General features: G+C 41.7%; 1 protein-coding gene across 1 annotated transcript; it reads left to right on the top strand.

The window, feature by feature from the left end:
- The first annotated feature begins 356 nt into the window (after positions 1-356).
- Positions 357-20,537, top strand: LOC113159399 (TBC1 domain family member 12-like). Its single transcript, XM_026356061.2, has 13 exons — positions 357-2,096; positions 8,099-8,234; positions 12,808-12,941; positions 13,145-13,227; positions 13,691-13,808; positions 13,897-14,003; positions 14,328-14,411; positions 14,526-14,620; positions 14,820-14,891; positions 15,292-15,420; positions 15,524-15,633; positions 16,238-16,496; positions 16,581-20,537. The coding sequence occupies exons 1-13, from the start codon at positions 679-681 to the stop codon at positions 16,650-16,652; spliced, it is 2,817 nt and encodes a 938-aa protein (XP_026211846.1). The 5' UTR covers positions 357-678; the 3' UTR covers positions 16,653-20,537.
- Positions 20,538-22,123: the final 1,586 nt, after the last annotated feature.

Genomic DNA, 22,123 nt, shown 5'->3' with positions numbered 1-22,123 from the left:
AACCAGTCTATTAATAGTAATTCGATTTTTTTATTTACTATTTTTAAGTTAACTTTTATGACCGTGTACAACCTGTAAACAATACAATTACTATTGTTTTGAAAAAAGCTATGTAAAAGATAAAAAAATAAAATATGCTCATTAAATATGAAATATATAAGACTTACGAAATCAATAAAATAATGTGAATAAACATTAATAAATAATAATGAAATCAATAAATGATAAAAAGAATAATATCGATTTATTCCGACTGCAGTTACACGGAGTGGCCTGAGGGCGTCGCTGTGAATCCTTCAGCGATTCAAAACACAGCGAGTGAGTTGGAGGGTGCGTGACGTCACTGTCGGGGTATTTTCAAGATGGCGCCGGACTGTGGCCGGGACGCCGCCGCCGCCGCCGCCGCCGCTGCAGACCGATAACCGCGGAGGGATCCGAGTAACCTGCTCGGCGGCGACGGTCACCGCAGGACGGGGATAATATTCTTAATTTAGGCTCGAGCAGTGACCATGGCACCCTCGGTGGATGTCAGGTAACGTCACAGAACCCCTGGCTAAAATGGTAGCCCCTTCGTCCGAGAACAACAAAACCTGCTGCTGCGGAGCTCGGACGACGGGGCAGGACTCGCTGCAGGATTTGATGCCCGGGGCCGAGGCCCGCTCGTCGGACTGAGAGGTCATGGACACGGGGAGCGGAGGCTCGTTTTCCGTCGACTTGAACGAAAACGAAGAAGGGGGAGGACGAGAGGGGAAAGCGGGGAACGCGTCGTACAAAGCGCTGCTAACCGGTGGAGCTGGGAAGGGTCATGTTTATGTGACCGGTAACGGAAGGAACGTCAACAGGGACTCGGTCCAACCGCCCCCACACAACCGGGAGATGATGCTGGAGGTGGTCGCGGCCGGGGAGTTCCTCCCCGGACAGTTGGCGGACAGATGTGTGGTTTCGGGGGGTTGTGGAGACCACGGCAGCTTGAACGGATTCACTGAGTCACTGGGTCAGGATGAACCGGGAGCCGGAGGGGGAGGTGGAGAAGAAGGGGAAGGAGCTGGAGGAGGGCTCCGGTCGGCAGGGACCAGAGCCGCTTCCTGTCCAGCTGCGCCTCTGGGTCGGGTTTCAGCGGAGACCGGCCGACAGATGCGGCAGCACCCTGCGGGGGAGAGCGAAGGGGAAACCCCGGGCTGTGACGACGTTAACCTGGGAACAGAGGCGCCGGGCGGTGGTGCGGTCACCGACCGTACCAGGACCTCTCTCCCGGGCGAACAGCTGCCGAACGCGGGGAAACACCAGCAGAACTGCACTGGCAGCTCCTGTCCGGGTGTGAACATGCCGAACGGGGATGTTTCCAGCCACACTGCCGACATTACTTATTGGAAACAGGCAGGACTGTCGAGCCCGTCACGGGGCCAGAGACTCGGTTTATCCGACGTGGAGGAAGTGAAAGTAGCCAACGGAGGTTTACTCTGGGTGAACCCGGCCGGAGCAGCATGTGACCGGCCAGACCCCGAACACAACACCGACAGTCTGTCACACCTGCAGACATGGAAAGACAGGGGGGCTGGGTCGGGTGTTTGTCCCGGGGACATAAGCGATTGCAGCGGACAGTTAGTGTCTCAGTGCCCGGAGGAGGATGCGCCACCCGGGGCCGAGCTCCCTCTCTTCCTGGATCCTTCCGTCCCAGATTCCTCCAAGAACCCGCTCACCCCGGGGTCAAGTGCCAAACTCTCCTCGCCTTGTCCTTCAACCCTCTCCAACCTGAACGGTGACAGCCCTGTCTCTGAACCCATCACCAGGGAGGATGATGATGAGGATGAAGAGGAGGATTTCAGTGACCTCAGTTTACCTGTGAGGCCGCAGACTTTGAGGACTAACCCGAACATCACAGTGTCCCTGAGCTGCGACGCCACCCCGTTGTCCCCAGAGGGGTATGGGGGCTTTTATTTTGGAGCTGAGGGCTTCGAGGAGGACTTTCGGAACGTGTTGGAAGCGGGACGCAGACAGAGCGCCCCGGACAAACTACCAGACCTGACCGAACACACCGACAGCTCGGACCCCAAACTGATGCCAAAGAGGTTCGGGATCGCTGATTTCTTCACCAGGTAAAGTCACCTGTGTCTTTCACCTGTGTCTTTCACCTGTGTCTTTCACCTGTGTCTTTCACCTGTGTCTTTCACCTGTGTCTTTCACCTGCGCATCACTAAAACACTAGAGCTGCTAGTGTGGCTATTTTAAAGACGGTGTCTGAGTGCTGAACTTCATTTTATTGAACAAACAGTCTGATTAAAATCCAAAAACTCTCAATTATTAGTTTCATACTGATGATAAACAGAGAAAACTGCTTCAACATATAGAAACACACACGTTCTGTGTCACACAGTGTATTTAGTTAAAAAGAAGAGCTGTGTTTAGTTTGAGTCTTTGCATTGTGTGTTGTCAGGCCTGCTGAAAGCTGTGGTCACAACAGAATTAATGGAGAAGCTGTGAAAATGACATGCAAACTTACAGGTCTGTTCTTGTGAAGCTGACCTGGCAGGTTAAAAACAGCCTCTACACATAGAAAACCAAAATAAAAGGGACGTACATGTACACTTTTATGTCAAATATTTTATTGTTGTGACTCAGGGTTCCTGTCCTTGTACTTGCTATGACCATGCAACATCCCTCATAGTCTGCTGCATCTTTAATTTCCCATAAGTAAAAACATAAACAGTCAGGAGAGGTAAAACCCATCATCTGCACATCTATATGCAGAGAGCTGTAGATTAGCCCCAAGACTGCTCTGTAAAACATCCCAAAACAGCAAAAATACCTTAAATGTTCTCAAATGTTTGATTAGCATAATATGTAGTTTGAGGTCAATTTGTAGAAACAAAAACCATAAAATCTTCCGATCTGAGATGGTGGACCTGCCAATTGTTTGTAAAAGTAATGTGCTTAGTTCCATTGATGCTCACCAGGTGCTTTGGTGAGTCTATTTACTTTACAGTGTATGTTATTTAGCTTTTAGCCACTAATTAGACCCTCTTGCAGGTGTCTTTGTTCATTTTGTTGTTTTTAATCTCTCACAATGGAAATGGAAACCAGTTTTTCTCATCCTAAGTGGGGATAATTAGATTACTACATGCACTGACGTTAACGATCTGTCCCTTTGTCCATGTAAACCTGCAAAACCATTTCTTTTTCTCCAAGTCAAGAAATGTCGGAGATGCCACAGGTTAATCCCATATGTAGCAGCAGTTTCTTGTAAAGGGATTAAAGAGGATGTTGTCGGTGAATGGACCATTTGACATATATCTGAATCAATTCAGAACATCTCACAGCTCCAGTCTGACGCCTACAGCTGTGTAATAGCCTCCATGTTAATCATGCCCCAGTTATGTGTATGTGCTGTAAGTGATACTGCAGGGTTCAGTGAGCATTGACTCAGTGCAGACCGTTTCCTCAGGCCTTAGCCCACATTCACTGATTCTATTTCTGAGGCCAATTCAACCATCTGGCCGATTCATCATCGTTTAACCTCCACCCAGCTGCTGTGATGCAACAAAGATGTTGCGACTGTCTGCATGTCATGCATCAAAAACACTACATATTCTTAGTTTCTGAAAAAATCTTCTTGATTTGTTTTCAGATCAGATTTAAAAAGTCACTCTCACAGGTGCTTGGATCAGTAGATCACAGTTACTTCTGATCTGGCTTCATACGTTAGTCTCAGCATTTACAATATTTGATGTTACACTGTCAGAGCAGAGGGATATACCTTAGAGAGTTTTTACTGAAGATGAAGAATAGATGAAGGCAAGATTGTCTAAATAAAACAAATAAATTAAAGAAGATCTAAAATCTATATTTACCCCAATAGAAGCAGAGGAAGAGTCATAAAAACCACTTGAAATTACCAATCAGACTCTACAGAAATGAGAGGAGAGTGGAGCAGGTAGATGGAGGAGAGGAGAGTGGTGGTGGTGGTGGCAGCAGCAGCCTGGAGGGTGAGAGGTCAGCTGATAACTGTGGGGGTGTTTGTTTAAACCTGAGAAGCTGCAGGAGGGAGAGTCGCTACATCCACACACAAAGACATTTTACATTGACATGGTTGGGATGTCCACACCATGTTAGTTTGCTTCTTATACGACATTTGTTGAAATTATTTAAATTCCTTTTCTAGGATAAAATCACATGTTCAGATAAATACTGCATTTCTTCCAGTGGGACGACAAAGGAGCTTCTGTCAACAACTGCAGTTTTTGTGTGTTGACTGGAAATGTTGATGATGAGGTCTACAGTTCATTAGAAAACCTGATAGATAGCATAGTAGATGATGCTTCACAGATCAGTATTTGAATTGTGCTGTGTACGCACAGCTGCACTAAATGCCACATGTTCGTGTAAAAGCCATATGAGGAAGTGAAAGAGGCTAAGTGAAGGGTTCAGTGGAGACACCAGTGCAGCCCAGAGCCTGAGGGGTAAATGTTCTTCTAGTTGATTATTAAAGCAGTGAAATCGTGTCTGCCTGGCAGGTGTAGGAGACTTTCTGTTTGTTAAATCTCCGTCTGTGTCAGGCCTGGTTTTGGTTTGGGCGCGAGCCTCAGCAGCTGGCTCGAATGTCACGGCACCTCAGAGGAAATCCAGACAGGCGGAGAGGAACGTGGAGGAGAAAACAGTCCTGCTGGAAAAGCTCCATGCTGGCTGTTTGGTTCACGGCGCTGAGTGCACGTCAGGGAGGGTCAGTAACGGGGAAGATCAAACTCACACATAAAAAATACAAGCAGGAATTCTACTTTACTTTTCAGACCTTCACATATTTACTGCAATTATATGATACTTGGTGACTATTACAGTATGCAAAGTGTTTCAGGGTCTCAGGTTCAGACTATTTGAAAAATCATGGAAATTCTTAAAGTCCTTTAATAAAATGCAGAGAGGGTTTAAAAACACTTGATTAGTTAAGGCTATTTAAGGCAAAAAGCTGAACAGGTTTAGCTGCATCTGTGCTCAGAAAGACATACTGTATTTGTAAATGTAATTAAAATCTTACATTAGGATGTATTTATGCCCAACAACAGCATCATCTTGTCACTTAATCAGACCTTTGGCTTTAATAAAATGATTCAGTTGTATCATCATGATAAACAGCAAGTACCAAAACAGTTCAGCCAAAAATAAAATCACAGCTGTTTTTGTTAGAGGAAGATTTATTCATTCAAGATCAGAGATAACTTAACGAATCCTCAGGAGAAACGATGTGAAGAAACGGGTCATGTACAGTTGGTGTAGGATGGAGGATACCTCTGACTTTCAGTACGACACTGAGTTCTGTCTTCTACAGAAGTTCCTGGACGACTCTGCAGTCGCGGGTTGATCAGCGGTGGGAAGGAGGCAGAACACAGAGGCCTAGTGAATAGAAATAGAGAACGTCATCAACATTAAGTTAAATGTCTTTGTATGTAGAAAACATTAGTATTGTTCAGCTGAACTTTGGAGCTATGACTTTGACACTTAGTTTTGTTTGGAGCAATAATTTTGAATTAACTACTTAATTAAATTGCAAATCTAATGCTTAATGCATCTCTTACACACACTTCGTGCAGGGGATTCAAATACTGTTATAATTTATTTTCACACTCTGTCTGTCTGCGCACATTTGGGGAGATTGTTAGATTAGATGTTATTGCCCAGAACCCCAAACACACACTCATACTCATACTCATACTCATACTCATACTCACACTCATACTCATACTCATACTCATACTCATACTCATACTCATACTCATACTCATACTCATACTCATACTCATACTCTACCTGGTGCATTGCATTCATGGCTTCTTTCCCCAGTTGAACTGAACAAAAGCCACAGTATGTTTTTAAATGTGCAGCTGCAGGTGTCTTAACGCCACCAGGAGAACAAGGCTTCTTCTGATCTGAAGAAGAGTTTGATGTAACCGACACAAAGTGAAGCGTTGTTGTATTTTTCTTATGCTGCAGTATGAATAGTGAGAATCTAACTTGCATGTGCATCACTTCCAAAAGGAGACACATCTATTTATTGAGGTGTTTGTAGAACCCGATGCCCAGGTTCAGTGTTAGGTCTAATGTAATATAGACGAAGACAAACATGAGTGAAAAGCAGCAGCCACCAGTAGGAAAACAACCGACCAAATGGGTCTAAGATTTAGAAAAGAACTTCCTCTTTACTGTTTCTGTCCTTGTTTCACTACAACTGCAACAAGTGAGAATATTTTTCAAACGGTTTGTCTCACAGCTCATGAGTTTCTGTTCAGTTTTCAGAGTTTAAACCGGTTCAACAGATATTACTCTGCACATCAGTATAAATCCTCTGATCAGTGAAAAATAAATCTTTATTTTCATTCAGAGAGCCAAACCACAGATGTACAATACAAACATGCTATTAAAGGACAGCTTTAATGTGATTAGCCAGCAATGCAGTGAAAAGAGCAGTGGTTACCACAGAAGGAAACCAGAGAGAGGAGGAGCGACATTTAGCAGACAAAGCAGATTGAAAGCAGCTTCACTGATGCATCCAATAATAATCAAAGGGACAGTGGAAAGAACCACAAAATACTACCCAGTGGTTCTTAACAGTATTAAAAGAGCAGCCTCTTCTACTTCTTCAAAATAATTAGAATGAAATGTTCTTGTAATGTGAAATAGTATAATGTATAAAATATACATTTGCAGAACACATATTTTCCTTGAAATTAAAGTGGTGGAGGTAAAATAAGTAAAATTACAATAGATGAAAATCAATCGGAGAATATTTTCAGAGATAACGGATCATTTGAAACATTCTCCTGTTAAAACTTCTTAATTATGACGATGTAATGCTTCTTTGGGTTATATCTGTCTCATCTAAATTATTATTTGGGGATTTTTGACTTCTGTTCAAATAAAACAAGCTGTTTCACATGAATGACATGAAAAATATTAGACATATAGTGTAATAAAAAGGAGTTAACAAAGCAGTTAACTGAGAAAACAAAGTAATATGAAAGAAATGGTTAGTTTGCTGAACTCTGTAGTGTTTTTACACATCAACACTACACAGAGAAGAAACTTGACCCTGCAGGGAGGCGGAATAATATGTGATGATGGTCTACATGGTCCGCAGTGTCTGTGTGAGAGTTTGATGTTGTTCTTCTTAGCAGCTCTGCTTCCTTTTTTATATTTCCTGACGTTTCTTTTCCCTCTTTCTCTTCCCACCAGTTGTCTAGCAGGAGCTTCCACTGAAACAAACATAAAACTGTCAATTTGGCAGCTTTTCTTTTTAGCTTCATGTCAAAAACTGCTTCGGCTGCAAAGCTGCGGTTGGAGTGATGATTAGTAGTAATTCACCACATTACTTCTGCACTGTTTATAACTGCATTCCTTCCTTCATTTGTTTTAGGAACTCAATTAATTTTCCACAGTTTTTGTCTGTGAAGATGCTGAAATGTTTGACTGAGCCACTTATTATCAGTGTTACTGTGACTAATTATAGGGAAATAATGTGAAACAGTGTTCTGAGATGGTACAAAACAATATGGAAAAGATGTATTTATGATATTAAGGTAGAAATACTCATTTGTTATTGGAAACTTTATTCTTCACCCCAGAACCAGACAGGAAAAATCCATTCCACCTACTAGTCTTTGTTTGTGGCTTTCAGCCACATGTCATGTGTTTACATGTAACCCACGATTAGTCCCCAATGACAAGAAATGACATTCATATACGCAAGTACAGCCACAACTATTAGTTGATTCATCAATTCACAAAAAGTCAGTTTGCACTTATTTTGATAACTGACTGATGATTTGAGTCATGTCATCAGAATCCAATTTGGACAAAAAGGGAGAATATTGGAGTGTTGGTTTGGATGAGACACTGTTGTGTGCATGCTTTCTTATTAGATAGCCAGGTTGGTAGGTTGTTGTCATTAGAGAAAGTATGAAATATATATACTTATGAACTACTTCACCCACTTCACAGATTTAAAAATCTAACATCTCACATTGTTATAGTTTGATATGAGCAACTGAGCAGCTTCCCTCTCTCTCTCTCTCTCTCTCTCTCTCTCTCTCTCTCTCTCTCTCTCTTCCAGGAGCCTGTTTTCTAGGAAATCCAAAGAACCCAAGGCTGCATCCCATAATGCATCAGGGTGGCGACTGTTTGGAAAGCCAGCAGCCAGAGAGAGCGATCCAACTAAAGAAGACGACTCTACATCGTCCAGTCAGCAGGTTGGCTCCTTAAACACTCACATGCACGCCACAGTGCTGCTGACAGGAGGTGTTGGAGATGGTGATGGAGTTAGAAGAGTTTTGTGCAGGTTCATGTTTTGCAGGTTTTTGTGTTCAAGTGTTGAAAGAGATAAAGTCTTTTGATTGATAGATAGATAAATGGATAGGTAGAAACTTTATTAATCCCAAAAGGGAAATTCTGGTGTTGCAGTACCCATTGCATAGAGAAGCATACACACACACACACACACACACACGTAGATGATAATAATAAATACACATCTAAAAGGAAACATAACAGAAAACAATTGCACCAAGACTCAGAGTAAAGCTGCTCTGCTGTTTGACCATCAGGCTGTGGAGAGGATGTGAGCTGCTCTCCATGATGTTCAGCATCCTTCTCTCCACAACCCGAGCACAGAGCCAGCCTGCCTGAGCAGTTTGTTCAGTTTGTTGTTGTCACTGGATCTGATGCGGCGCCCCAGCAGACAGCAGCAAAGAAAAATGCACTTGTCACAACAGACTGGTAAAGATGTGGAACATTGCAGAGTCTGCTCTGTCCCTTCCTGTAAACATTCTCTGTGTTACATTTCCAGTCCAGTCTGTTGTCCAGGTGACCCCCCCCCACCTCCCAAACGTGTGCTGTCTCTGTTCTTCCTAAAGTCCACAACCATCTCCTTGATCTTTTTCACGTTTAAGATCAGGTGATTGTTCCCACATCACTTTACAAAACAGTCCACTAGGCCTCTGTACTCTGCCTCCTCCCCACCGCTGATACACCTCCCGACTGCAGAGTCATTCAAGAACTTCTACAGAAGACAGGACTCAGTGTTGTACTGAAAGTCAGAGGTGTACAGGGTGAAGAGGAAAGGTGAGAGGACAGTCTCCTGTGCTGCTCATTACCTGCCCAGACTCTCAGACTTGGTGTCTTGTTTTGTTCTAGAATGGATGCTGCTCTGATTCACACCTCTGTCCAGCTTTTCCTTACTTTTCCCACTGATACTTATGAGTATTGTAGTACTTGTTATGTAGTAGCAAAATCAAACTGTCAAAAACAAAAGTAGATGTAGATGTAGAACCAAGCATGCACTGTCAAATCAAAGATGATGCTTCTTTTGTATAATGAAAGAAAACTTGGATAAGAATAAACCAGATTCAACATTAACCAGGTTATTGCAGGTTGCAAAACAAGACATTTGAAGGCACTGGAATTTATGACGGACACTTTTCTGATTTCCTAAATCATAGGTTTAATTGAAGAAGTCAAATAATGATGGACTTTATAGCAGCTGTTTGTTGCAGCTTTACAGTGACTCGTATCAAAGAACAAATTGGGCTGGACAATAAAATCCAGATGCTGCAGAGTCCTGAACTTATTTCTTTGTGGTTGAACACAGAAATGAAAGCCCTCACATTCAGTGAAGTGCAGTGTGTCATCAGCCCTGTGAGATGTTTGTTTAGTTAGCCTGATGCTCCACAGGCTCCAGTAGCTGACGTGTGTCTGTTTACATACAACATGGAGGCCGGAGTGAGGCTGTAAAATGGATTTACTGTGTGTATGTGGTCGCTAGGCAACATCCACACACTGCCTGCAGCTGAGGATGCAGATAATTATCACCACCCCTTCACACACTCACACACACAAACAATTCACCTCTCTGTCCCCCACTTGCCTCGCTGTATAAGGACCTACCAGCAGTGACACTCAGCTGCACAGAACACAGAGCTTCAAATGGTCCGTTGTGACCATTTAGAGCAGGTGACATCCTGGTCACTCTCTCTGCAACAGCAGTTTCTTTCTTGCTGATTGATTTTAGTTAGATGAGGTTTAATTTTTTTATGACGGTGAAAACTGTCAGGCGTCAGCTGCATCAAACCAAGCAGTCATCAGTTTAGTGCATGACACAGCTGAACCTACAGCTGGAGGCTTGAGCAACACAGCACATCTAGATTTGCTGTTTGTGTGACCTCTTACACACTAGGAGCTGACACTGCTACCAGCAAACTGCCTGAGAGCCGTCAGCCTTTGCACTCTCTCTGCATGATGGCAGCTGGAGTCGGATGATTCATCAGGAAAACGAGCTGGCCAGATGTGGTTTGGCTTCAGCTGGTTGACACGTCAGACACAGAATTGTGGAGGAAGAGGAGGAGGATGAGGAGGAGGAGGAGGAGAGCTGACTTCACTCTTCCTTTGAATTCAGTTTGTGCAGAATTGCAGCAAACAGCTGAGGGACAACCGGGGATTACTGTCAAATGAAATGATCGTGTGCAGTAATCCTCATCATTAGTCCCCATGATTGTGTCTGCAGTTTGCACATTTACTGACTCTTCTGCTGACATCAACTAAAGATCATGTCCTGAAATAAAACACAGGATAGCTGAACGTTTGTCGACACTCCGGCAACGTGCTTTGTTTTAGTGGACTTTAAGATCTGACTTAGGCCAGTGGTTAATCTTTCTAATCAGAACATATATGATATTGGACATATTGAAACACAACAATACAGTGAGATCCTGTGTAACTAATGACTAAGGCTGAATGATACATGAAAATATTAAGATTGTGTTTTTTAAGCCCTGCTCACTGCTCTCGCTGCTGCTCTCTGTAAATGTTTAATTTATGTTTGTATGATATGATAAACAAACTCGACCTACGTGCTTTCTTTAACTTTTTCATCCACAATCCTCCACAGGTTTCATGTGACAGATAATTTAAGAAAACATTGCAGCTTTGCAGTTTGAAAACTGCTGTATTGACTTGAAAAGGATCAGTTGTTCAGCTCCACTTTAGTCTGCATCTGTTTTATAGTTTGGTCGAAGTCACATATTTCCTGTTAAGGAAAATCTGTGCGTAACTGCAAACAGTAATATTTAGGACAATACTGGGTTTCCAATTGTGGAAGTCGTGTCTGTATTGTGCACAAACAATAGAAACAGTTTGGTGTGGGAGAGTTTGTACAGAAGAACTGTATAACCTGCACAGAGCTGTGACCTCAACCTCATCCCACACCTCTGGGGGGAACCGGAACAGACATTATGACCCAACAATATTGCTGGACCTAATGCTCTTCGTCGCTCTATCCCTGCAGCCAGGGTCAGCATCAGGTTGCATAACCAGAGGAGTGCAAGCTGTTAGAGCAGCATATGGTGTGTTTACCTTCAGAAAAATATGTTCAGTGTCAGTTTTACAGAATTTATTATGGTATGGTAACCAAGCTTGGTTCAGGCTGCTTTTCTGATCATAGGGAGGGACACTGTCTCTTCAGTTTATTTATGAGAAATCTGTGCACAGAAAATATCATTGATCTCACATCCTTGACACAGAATTTGAGTGTTTACCTTCTGGCTACATTATAAAAACTCATATGTTCAAAGTAGGAATTGCAGCAGTGAATCGTTGTATTGTTGGATCTTTACAGTACAGTAGATACTCCACAGTGTGGTCTACATTACCATGTGCTTTATGCTACAAGAGGGTTTTACTGGTGAACATGCAGTATTCTGGTACAATGTGTAATATAAATATAAACATAGGTTTTACTAGTCACATTACTTTTTATTGTTTTGTGAACTTTGACCTCTATGTAATGCTAATTGTTTACATTAGATTAGATTTAGTTGTAAAACCCTTCAGTATAATGAAGAAGTGATATTTCAGAAATCTTCACAGAACTTTCCTGATGCTCTGCAAATCATTTACTACTTCATGTTGAGGTTTACTTGAAATCACTGGATAAGTCACATGATTTCCTACACACACTTTCACTTCCTCTGTTCAGCTCAGAGAGGAAACTCTGTCTCCCTCTGCTGGTGAAGCTCACAAATAAGTTCATAAAAGGTTTGTTGTCTCATTGACTCACAGCTGTGAATGAAAAGTTTATTGTGCAGTCTAGACACACACACACACACACACACACACACACACGGCTTCAACTGTTGAACCTCAAATGGTCACAAACATCGGCATTCATTTAGCAGCCTGGATAAACCACATGTAAATCCACACGTTTGGAAACAAAGGTTCCAACACACTCAGTGATGCTTTCTGCAGTTTTTCATCCAACAAACCTTCTCCCTCTGTGATTTGAGCACTTGTAGGTCTGTCCTACAGATGTTTGCAGGTTGTGGTTGTGGTCCATCACTTCTGTTTTCACTGTTTACATACATTTTACTGAATAGTAAGTTTTTATGCTCAATTCTGAGTAAATAAAGGTATTAAATTAAATATTAATTATGAATTAAATATATTATTTAAACAGCTATCCTATCACAAGGTCACAAATAAATAATTTGACCTTCTATAGTAGTAGTTATAAAATTGAATCTTTACATTTGAACTGCTACAACTCCGTGACAACTAGATAAACATCAGCTGAGGAACATCATGTAACACAAATGAGGGGCCTATTGGTAAGTTAGTCAATATATGAATTATATGAAACATGAAGTTGGACAATAAAACTACTTACTTTACTTTAGACTGGTGATGGTTCATTCAGATTTATTAAGGACAGAAAACAACTGGATCATGTTTTACTTTTAAGAAGAGACGAGAGTTTTTTTTGTTTGTTAGTATCCACAGGAGGAGCAGATGAAGGACTCAGGTGTGTCCTCATGTCCTCAGCGTCTAGTGGCTGCTGGGAGGAGGAAGAACCTGGAGTTCGAGCCTCTTTCCACTACAGCCCTGATCCTGGAGGACCGACCACCGTGAGTATCACATGAAGCTAAAATAACGTGGTTCACTGGCCCAATCTGAGAATGTCCTAATGATTAACGTTGCATGAAAAAACACTGCACAAGCACTGTAAGATGAAGTTAAAACACCATCACACACAGAACAGACAACGTAGCTGTAGCTGAAGCACCTGGTAGCAAGAAATATGTAAACTGTCTGTTTGTCCTACTTTCAGGAACTTACCTGCCAAATCTGTAGAGGAGACTCAGAAACACAAACTGGAATATGAAGAAATGGTGGCAGGAGCCAAGAGGAGAGGTAGACACATCCATCCATCCATTATATTTTGATAAGTTTCTTAGCCTCTGTCCTTGAATTAATCATAATCTTGACCTTAAAGCCAAGTCTTAACCTTCAGACAGTTCTTTTAATAATAAAAGTGGTGATCTACAAAAATGTCCAAATCCAGAAATATTCTCTATTATTCTATGTAATGGTTTCAAAATAAAACAGGTCTTCACCAAAAAATATTCAGGGTAAAAATCTAGTACAGTTTGTACAGTTTAGTACAAATTGTTTCCAGGTTCTGTAATTTCCATTTCTTTTAAAAAGCAGCAACAGTTTTCTTGGCAAGACTAGTTTTAACTGGTCGAAACATATTTCATGAGTAGACAGACTCATTGTTCTGCTTTGATTTGATTGGCTCAGGCTCAGACAGATACAGTATTATTACAGCAGGGACAAAGATTGTTCATCTCAATCTGCCGTCTGTCTATCCCAGAGTTGAAAGAAGCACAGAAGAAGAAGCGGCAGATGAAGGAGAGACACAGACAGGAGGACAGCATCTCCAATGCCATGGTCGTCTGGAATAATGAGATCCTGCCACACTGGGACACCACGTATGTCTCCATAGCTTTGAGCGTCTGTATGCTGTGAGCCTGTGCAGCACCTTTTATTTAGCTCATCGTATGTCTTTTATATATGTAGGAAGGGAACAAGGCGGGTGAGGGAGCTCTGGTGGCAGGGGCTTCCTCCCAGTGTCAGAGGAAGAGTGTGGAGCCTCGCCATCGGCAACGAGCTCAACATCACACCAGGTACAGACACATTATATACATCATTTATAATAGTGACTGGATAGTGTAGGGGTAACATCTCTGCCCAACATGTGGGAGACCAGGGTTCGAAGTACGGGTCCTTAAGCCTACTCTGCCTGTGCCTTGTACCCTTGTAAGTCGCTTTGGATAAAATGTCTGCCAAATGACTAAATGTGAATGGTCTTTTGACTGAAACAGTTTACATTATAATACCTTTGTGATGCTAGATCTGTGTAACATTCAGGCACAATTACTGGCATGCAGACATTTCTCTGTCTCCTGCTGCTGAGACACAATCTTGATGTGTTTTTTGTCTTTGTGCAGAGCTGTATGAGATCTTCCTGTCCAGAGCCAAAGAGAAGTGGAGGAGTTACAGTGAAACCAGTTCAGTCAATGACAGTGAGAGTGGTACGACACAGCACTAGTCTAAAGTCATGTTAAATCTATAATTTAATACATGAACTAAAGTTAAATACACGGTTTTAACACTGAAGTCACATGTTAAAATGTTTTTTGTGTTAGATGGTGGAGCGTCTCTGGCTGACAGAGAGTCCAGTCTGGACCTCATCAAACTGGACATTTCCAGAACCTTCCCTGCACTCTTCATCTTCCAGAAGGTAACAGATGGGTTTAGTTGACTATTAAAGTGTTTTTCTTATAATGCTGATAAAATGTTGTCTGAAGGTCTGACATTAAGATTACTATTAGACATGTAGTTATGATGCTAAGGGATACACATCTATAGCAGGACACACGTTGATTGTAGATATCATTGTGCCCACCATTCTCCTGCGTCTTTATTTTTCCTCTATGAAGGGCGGCCCTTACCATGACCTCCTCCACAGTGTTCTTGGAGCTTACACCTGTTACAGACCTGACATTGGATATGTGAGTAAATTCATGTTTAGTTAAAGTAATACAACATAAACTGCAGCATACAATGGTTCTAGATCATCTTTATTATGATTAGGCAGGATTATTTGTTGATTACCTTGTTAATTAGTTGCAGGTGTTTTTTACAGTTTTTCAAAAACTTGAGCTTGAAACATTTATACATCCAAACAAAATACTTCATCTACACAAAGAAGCTAAAATTAAATGTCTAAACAGTCATATAGCAACTGCTCGAATAAAATAGTCAAAAATTCCTGTAAAACATTTGATTTCTACCTAAAATAATTAGTTATTCCCTCAGAAATCATCAGGACTTCAATACATTTAGTTTGTAAGTAAAGGTGGACACAGCCCTTTTTCAGCACTGATGTTGTATCTGTTTGTGGTGTTTCAGGTTCAGGGCATGTCGTTCATCGCTGCTGTGCTGATCCTCAACCTGGAGGAAGCTGAAGCCTTCATCACCTTCGCCAACCTTCTTAATAAGCCCTGTCAGATGGCCTTCTTCAGAGTCGACCACGAACTGGTATGTTTCTTTACTCAGTCCATTCAGTTTGATAAGATTGATCTGTGTGGTGTCAGATGTTTACCTTTAACCCCTCCTGTCTCTTCTGTTTTCTCTGTGTCAGATGTTGAAGTATTTTGCAGCTTTTGAAGTTTTCTTTGAGGAGAATCTGCCTCGTCTCTTCAACCACTTTCAAACCAACAGTCTGACCCCGGATCTCTATCTGATCGACTGGTGAGCCATCACACATTCACTGTCTGCCCCATACACTGTAGAGTTAGAAGTAGAGAGAGGGAGGTAGAACTAGGAAAGGAAAGAAATATAGAAGAGGTGGAGGAAAAGGAGGAAAAGAAGAGAGGCAAAGGGGAGACGGGTATAAGGAGAGAGTGAAAGAGGTGGGAGGAGCGGTAGGAGAGGGAAAGATGGAGGCACAAGCAAATAAGGAGAGAGAGAGGGGGGGAGGTAGAACTAGGAAAGGAAAGAAATATAGAAGTGGTGGAGAGTGGTGGAGAAAGGAGCCAAAGCGGACGGGGTGGGAGTCGGATAGAGCTAGAAAGAGGTTGAGGAAGAAGAAGATGGGGAGAGAGAAGAGGTCGAAACAGAGAAAGTAGAAGAGCAGAGAGGTAGAGTGAGATGTACACACTGAAGAGGAGAGAGGTGGAGGTAGAAGACGTATTGAGAGAGGTGGAATCAAAGGCGGGGGGTCGAGGTAGAAGAAAAGGGGGACGAGAGGGAGATAGAAGAGTGTAGACAGAAAATTTCACATCAGAGCTTCCAGGTAAAACCAGCAGTTTGGATATTTCAGGGTAACGAGGAGTTTTTACCTGTCTCCATCCAGGATCTTCACTCTGTACAGTAAGTCCCTCCCCCTGGACGTGGCGTGTCGGGTGTGGGACATCTTCTGTCGGGATGGGGAGGAGAGTTTGTTCCGTACGGGACTGGGCATCCTGCGCCTGTACGAGGACATCCTGCTGCAGATGGACTTCATCCACATCGCTCAGTTCCTCACTCGCCTGCCGGAGGACCTGCAGCCACACACGCTCTTCACCGCCATGGCCAACACACACATGATCAGCAAGAACCGCCGCTGGGCTCAGGTCAGCATCTCTGTCAGTCCAGGGCTTTGGGAAAGTAGAGAGATTAAAGGATCACATTCAATAAGTGCTTCTGTTTTCTTCCAGGTGTTTTCTGCATTGATGAAGGACGGAATTAAAGAGATGGACAAAAACAACAGCCCAGCTCTGAGAAGCTAACGCTAACGAACAGCGACACTAACGCCAACTGTCTTCAAACTAATGTCAAACTCTAGCTGTGAAGGTCGAACACGAATGAAGGTGGGAGCTGATGTCAGAGGCTGAATGAGTCTCGTACAACACGAGCGGAGCTGAACCTGAAGAATCAGCTCCTGCGTTTCCTCAAATCTGTGCTGGGACCAGAGCGGGAAACCGAAGTGGTTTGTTCAAACTCGATGAAGTATTGTCAGTATTCCACTGGACAGACGACGTTTTGGGTGTTTTAGCAGTAGTGTCACTATACCAGCCAACTAAAGGTGGAAAATCCAAACTTACATTGACTGATTGTGTTACTTCCCCTGTCGACACAGGGAAAACTCACTAAAAAGTTCCAGGTCAGTGTCTGGTCTGTGACAGTTCTGCCTCCAGTTTGGGACTTTAACACCACTAACGACGAGCATTAAGCCCTGTGTAATTCTCAACGACTCCAAATCTAATTTTCGGTGCTAATGATTTTGTAAAGGTTTCGAGAAACACCTCGTGGTGTGATTCTAAATGTGGCTCATTGTGGTTTTGGTTTCACACTATTATTCATTTGCTGCGATTTTTCTCTTGAACCAGGCCTCTGGACCTAAAGATGATGGGAGTCTGCTCTAACATGGCTGAACGGCCTCCCACTGTTCATCTGTAGACAGAAAGGATTATGGGATGTCAGTAAATCTTAGCAACACAGAACAAGTAAATCAGGTGAGACATCTAACAGTGTGGTCAAATCAACTAATCAAGTATGTAGTGATTTAGATGTTTTTACAGGAAACTAATTTCTCTGTAGGGTGAATGCGTCTTTTCTGTCTTCTACGTGTTGAATAATTCTAAATCAGTGAATGCAGAAAGAAAAAATCCCTTTCTGTTGTTTAACCAGCCAGAGTTTTTATTTTTAAGATAAACTTAAGTCTCTAGTTGATTTCCTGTTCTATAACTGCTGACATGTGCATCAGCTGGTTCTGCTCGTTTCTCATCAACAGACAAGTGGTTCAGTCCGTTTCTATCACACAGATTGAATAAACAGTCAATTGTCACCTAAAATCTCGTGGAACCACTTTGAGCCAACGGTAAATGAAGACGTGTTGCACTGTGAACGTAGGAGTGTGGGGGCCATCGCAGTTTCAAGGAGTCAGATTTACTCTCAGAGCACTTTACAGAGGCAGCGCTGAGGTTGGCTGAGTTCAGACTTATGTAAATGGGACATTAAGTGACTCACAGTTTCCTCCGTCAGCGGCTGGAGGGAATTTAACGAGACCAAATTTAGAGCAGATTGAACCATGCAGGCTACCGGCTAAAGATGCTAAACGCTGCAGAGACAACACCGGCTTTGCTCTTGTTGTAGCAGAGTGAAGTGGATGTTGATGAATAACTTTAAAAATGTCTGCACACGTCATCAGTTTCCTTTTAACTTCATTTCCAATAAACTGGATTGTACCTGCACAGACTCCAGGATCTCTAGAACTTTGATAACTAAACATCTGAGGAGGTTTTTAACTTCGAGTTCAGACACTATTAGAACAGTAACTAATTATCATTATATGTTATTCATTCATCAGATAAATATTTATTAATCATTTTCCAAGCAGTCAGTTGTTGATTAATCTATTAATACTAATTAGTTGCCAATTATTTATTGATTGTTTGAAAATTGCCGTTTTCAGACTAAACATTTATTTTTTGCCTGGTAAATATGTTTCTGGAGGTTTTAGACATTCGAAGCTGTCGCCTTAGAAAAAACAGGAAGAAATCTTCTTCTGAATCTAAAGACATTTTATAGTACTAAGTAGTATTAAGATTAAGATCTATTGCTCAACCCAACCCCCCCTCATATATCCACAATGCAAATATTCACATTTGAGGTTTGAATCATTATTTTAGAGCTAAACAAAATCAAAATGAGTTAATCAACTGGCCCATTGAAGGATTGGTTTACACACTATGAATGTTAATATTCAGTGTTTTTAGCCCTACACACTTCCACACACAAACACTACTGATCAGTCTGTTCCACTCACCCACCAGTGATTGAGCAGGTCTTAGGGACGTGGACCGGGCTGCCGTGTTGTAATCTCACAGTGAACGGTCTGGACCACCGTGGTGACTGCAGCTTGTAGTGGTCGGAGTAAAGGAGGCGAGGTTACACGCTAAGGAACAAACTGTGAGAGGTGTTGAGGGTCAGTGTTTCTCAATCCAACATCACATAACTTCAGAAATAAGCAAAAAAAAAAAGAAACGACAGCAAGCGTCCTGGAGACAAACAGTCTGTACCGGAGTTTTCTGTGTGTTGATGTTTGTATGAAGAGGGGGTTTCGAGTCAGTGGAGGCTTTTTTAGTTCAAGGTGAAAAGTTGCTTTACACCAATTTATAATTCAGGAAGTCAACTGAGGTGTTTTCAAAATAAAACTCAACCAAAGTTTTGACCAATTAAACACTCAAAAATAGGAGAGACTGAGAACCGCTTTTGTTTTTAACCTGATGGAAACAGCATGATTTCATACAGTGTCATGGATCATATGCGTCATCCAGTGCAGGTCCAACAGCATCAGCTACTTCACCAAATCTGCTGTTTGAGTCGGATTGGATAAAAGCACTTTGAACATTTAATTACACTGTAATTACTCTGATGCTCATAACAAACTTAAAGTGATGAAGAGAAACAGACTTGGACAGTTTTTCACCTCAATAACAGAAATGTTACTGTGAACTGAAGGAACAACTGGTTTCTGCTCCTTTTAATAGAAACTCGTGATGTTTAAAATCTCATTGGTTTTTACCAAAATGGAAATTTGACAAAGTTTAACACAGCTGTCCTCAGAGGTGTAACTAAGTACATTTAGTCAAGTACTGTACTTAAGTACAATTGTGAGGTACTTGTACTTCACTGTGGTATTTTCGTTTTCTGATACTTTTACTCCACTACATTTATTTTACAGCTTTAGTTACTAACACATGATTTCTGATGTGGATCATTATGTTTTACTCAGCTGCTGTTTGTCAACTTATTCACGTTATATTCAGCAACAATTCAATATTGTTTGAAACATCGTTTTCCTAGTGGAATATTTGCACTTTACATGTTAGAGTGTGTACTTTGAGTACGTTATAGGCAAGTACTTGCACTTTTACTTGAGTATTGGGTTTGTGTACTTCTGCCACCTCTGATTTTCCTCCAGTTCATCTGTTTAGTTTGAGGCTTTTTTTTTCAATGGGACAGTTTCTATTTAAGATGAATTACTTTAGCTTTGGATGTATTTAGTATGAGATGAAATTAGAGTAACCAGTAGAAGAACGCAGCTGTTAACGAGCCGACATTACAGATTAAAAAAAATGTGTAAATTCTACAGTAAAAATCTTTTCAGTGATCCTCACTCGATCAAACATCAGCTGCTGAAGTTAAACGATGAGTCATCTCAAACCACACAGAGGTGATAGTTGTTTGTATTTGTGTACTGATGTTCACTCCTCTACAGACTCCAGGTGCAATAACTATGGATATAATAAATGGATTTGATTCATTTGATTCAACAGTCACTCAGCATAATTACCCAGAAAACTCAGCAGGTTGCTCCATCGTTCTCTCGTCTCACCTCACTCCAGATTAGTTCCTTAAATATCCACACAGCTGCAGAGAGAAGATGAGATTAACGTAACATCCACCACCACCATGTGCTCCATGTATTTAAACTTGACTGTTGCTTTCTGTTATATTTTATACTTCCATGTAAATTCATTTAGATTTTGTTTGTTTTGTCAAATTGTAATGTACAGTCTTTTTTTCATAATGCCTTACAGGTGATGTAAATATTATTTCCTATATTGCCCACTAGTTAATCATGTAAATAAATATCTGAGCAACTTGAATTCTGCCTGCTCTTTAAATTGAACCTTTTTAAAAATGCATTTGATGTTTCAAAGTAAACGATATTTCTGTGGACTGAAAATGTAGAAAGTCGCCTCTTTTAGAACCAAATCTGTCGTATTCATGGATGAAATTTAACAGATGTCAGAGATCATTCACTGGTTAAACTGTTAAAAGTGCTGGAATTTTAATTAGCTGCTGAATTATTTTTTAGCTCAACTATATATAAACATGTACTAACAGTGCCACCTAGTGGTCTGGGGTTTAACAACACAAAATTAACCTCTGCCATGAAACTTTAAATATAAATTAATTAAAATGTTGAGAACTGCAGTATTCAGTATATATAACTCAGTGGTTAGTGCCACTGACTTTGGTATGGTAGGGTTCAATTCCTGGGTTAGCGACATGAAGAGGAACTATGGATACTTCAAAACCCGTCATCTAGACTAACACTGTGCTCTAATATCACAACTAGAGACTGATGAGGTACAACACAAATGCTACAGCCAGGGGGAGCCAGGACTACGGGTCAGCGGGGAGATATTACCATCATCCTCCCCACAATCAGAGATTGGGTTAGTGTCACGGATCATATGCAATAAGAATAACAGAGGTGACCTAAGATTGAAGATCATGGCTAAGATAAGATATCCAAGAACCTTCTGAAAGTCTGCTAGAAGATGTGATACAACTGACCAATAGTTGCTTTTAATTAATAAAACTAAACTGTTTTATTAATATAAATCCTGCTGTAACATGACAGAAACACTGAGCTTTGTTTCACATGCTGCTGTGCAGAGTTCAGTCCACCAGATGGAGGCTGAGCTCCAGTTTTATTCTTCCTCTTTGATTCCCTGTTTAAACACTTCCTTTCACTTAACTGCACAATATGTTGTATAATTAAAACTTTCCTGTGGAACATTTGGGAATAAACTCATCACTTGATCATTTTAGATTTAAATTTATTTATGTATTTTACTCCTCAGGTTTCTCCCACATTCACATTTTTTAATATTGGTAGCAATCGACAACTTATTCCCCAGAGACTGAGCAACTCTCCTCACTCTCAAAGGTTCATGGGAGTTGTAGTTTTTGAAGATGAACCCTATTTAGCTGTTTTGGTGCTTTAGTATATTTGATTTTAAAATTGTGGTTTAGCTTTTTAGAAAGAAAGCTTTGCACCTCGACTGTACGACACTAATCTACGCAATAGAAATACAGCAGCACATCAACAGCTTATGTTACAGCTTCTTCAGGTCTCACTGTTAGTTTGTTGGCTTTTGGTGCAGGTTACATTCTACAACAAGTAAAAGTCAGTGTCAAGCACATGATTTGATTTAAATAAAGCATGACCTGGTGTGGTTTGATCCTCCCATCATCAGATCAGTGCAGATCAGCAGCGACCACACTCAGGGATCTCAGGTATTTCCGACGCCTGTGGTGGGAGTGGGGCGAAGCCGCGAGGGGCCTCTCACCGCATCTGAGCAAAGGAAGAATCCGTGGAGGTATTTGGCAGCAGTCTGGGGGCTTTCCTGTGGAGGTGGGGCTGGAGGGGAAGAAGGAGCCTGGTGCCGGGGGCCTCTGG

The sequence above is a fragment of the Anabas testudineus genome, chromosome 15, assembly GCF_900324465.2.
Source record: "Anabas testudineus chromosome 15, fAnaTes1.2, whole genome shotgun sequence".
Lineage (NCBI taxonomy): Eukaryota > Metazoa > Chordata > Actinopteri > Anabantiformes > Anabantidae > Anabas > Anabas testudineus.
Note: the sequence above shows the minus strand (reverse complement) of the source record. Positions and strands in the feature narration are given on the sequence as shown.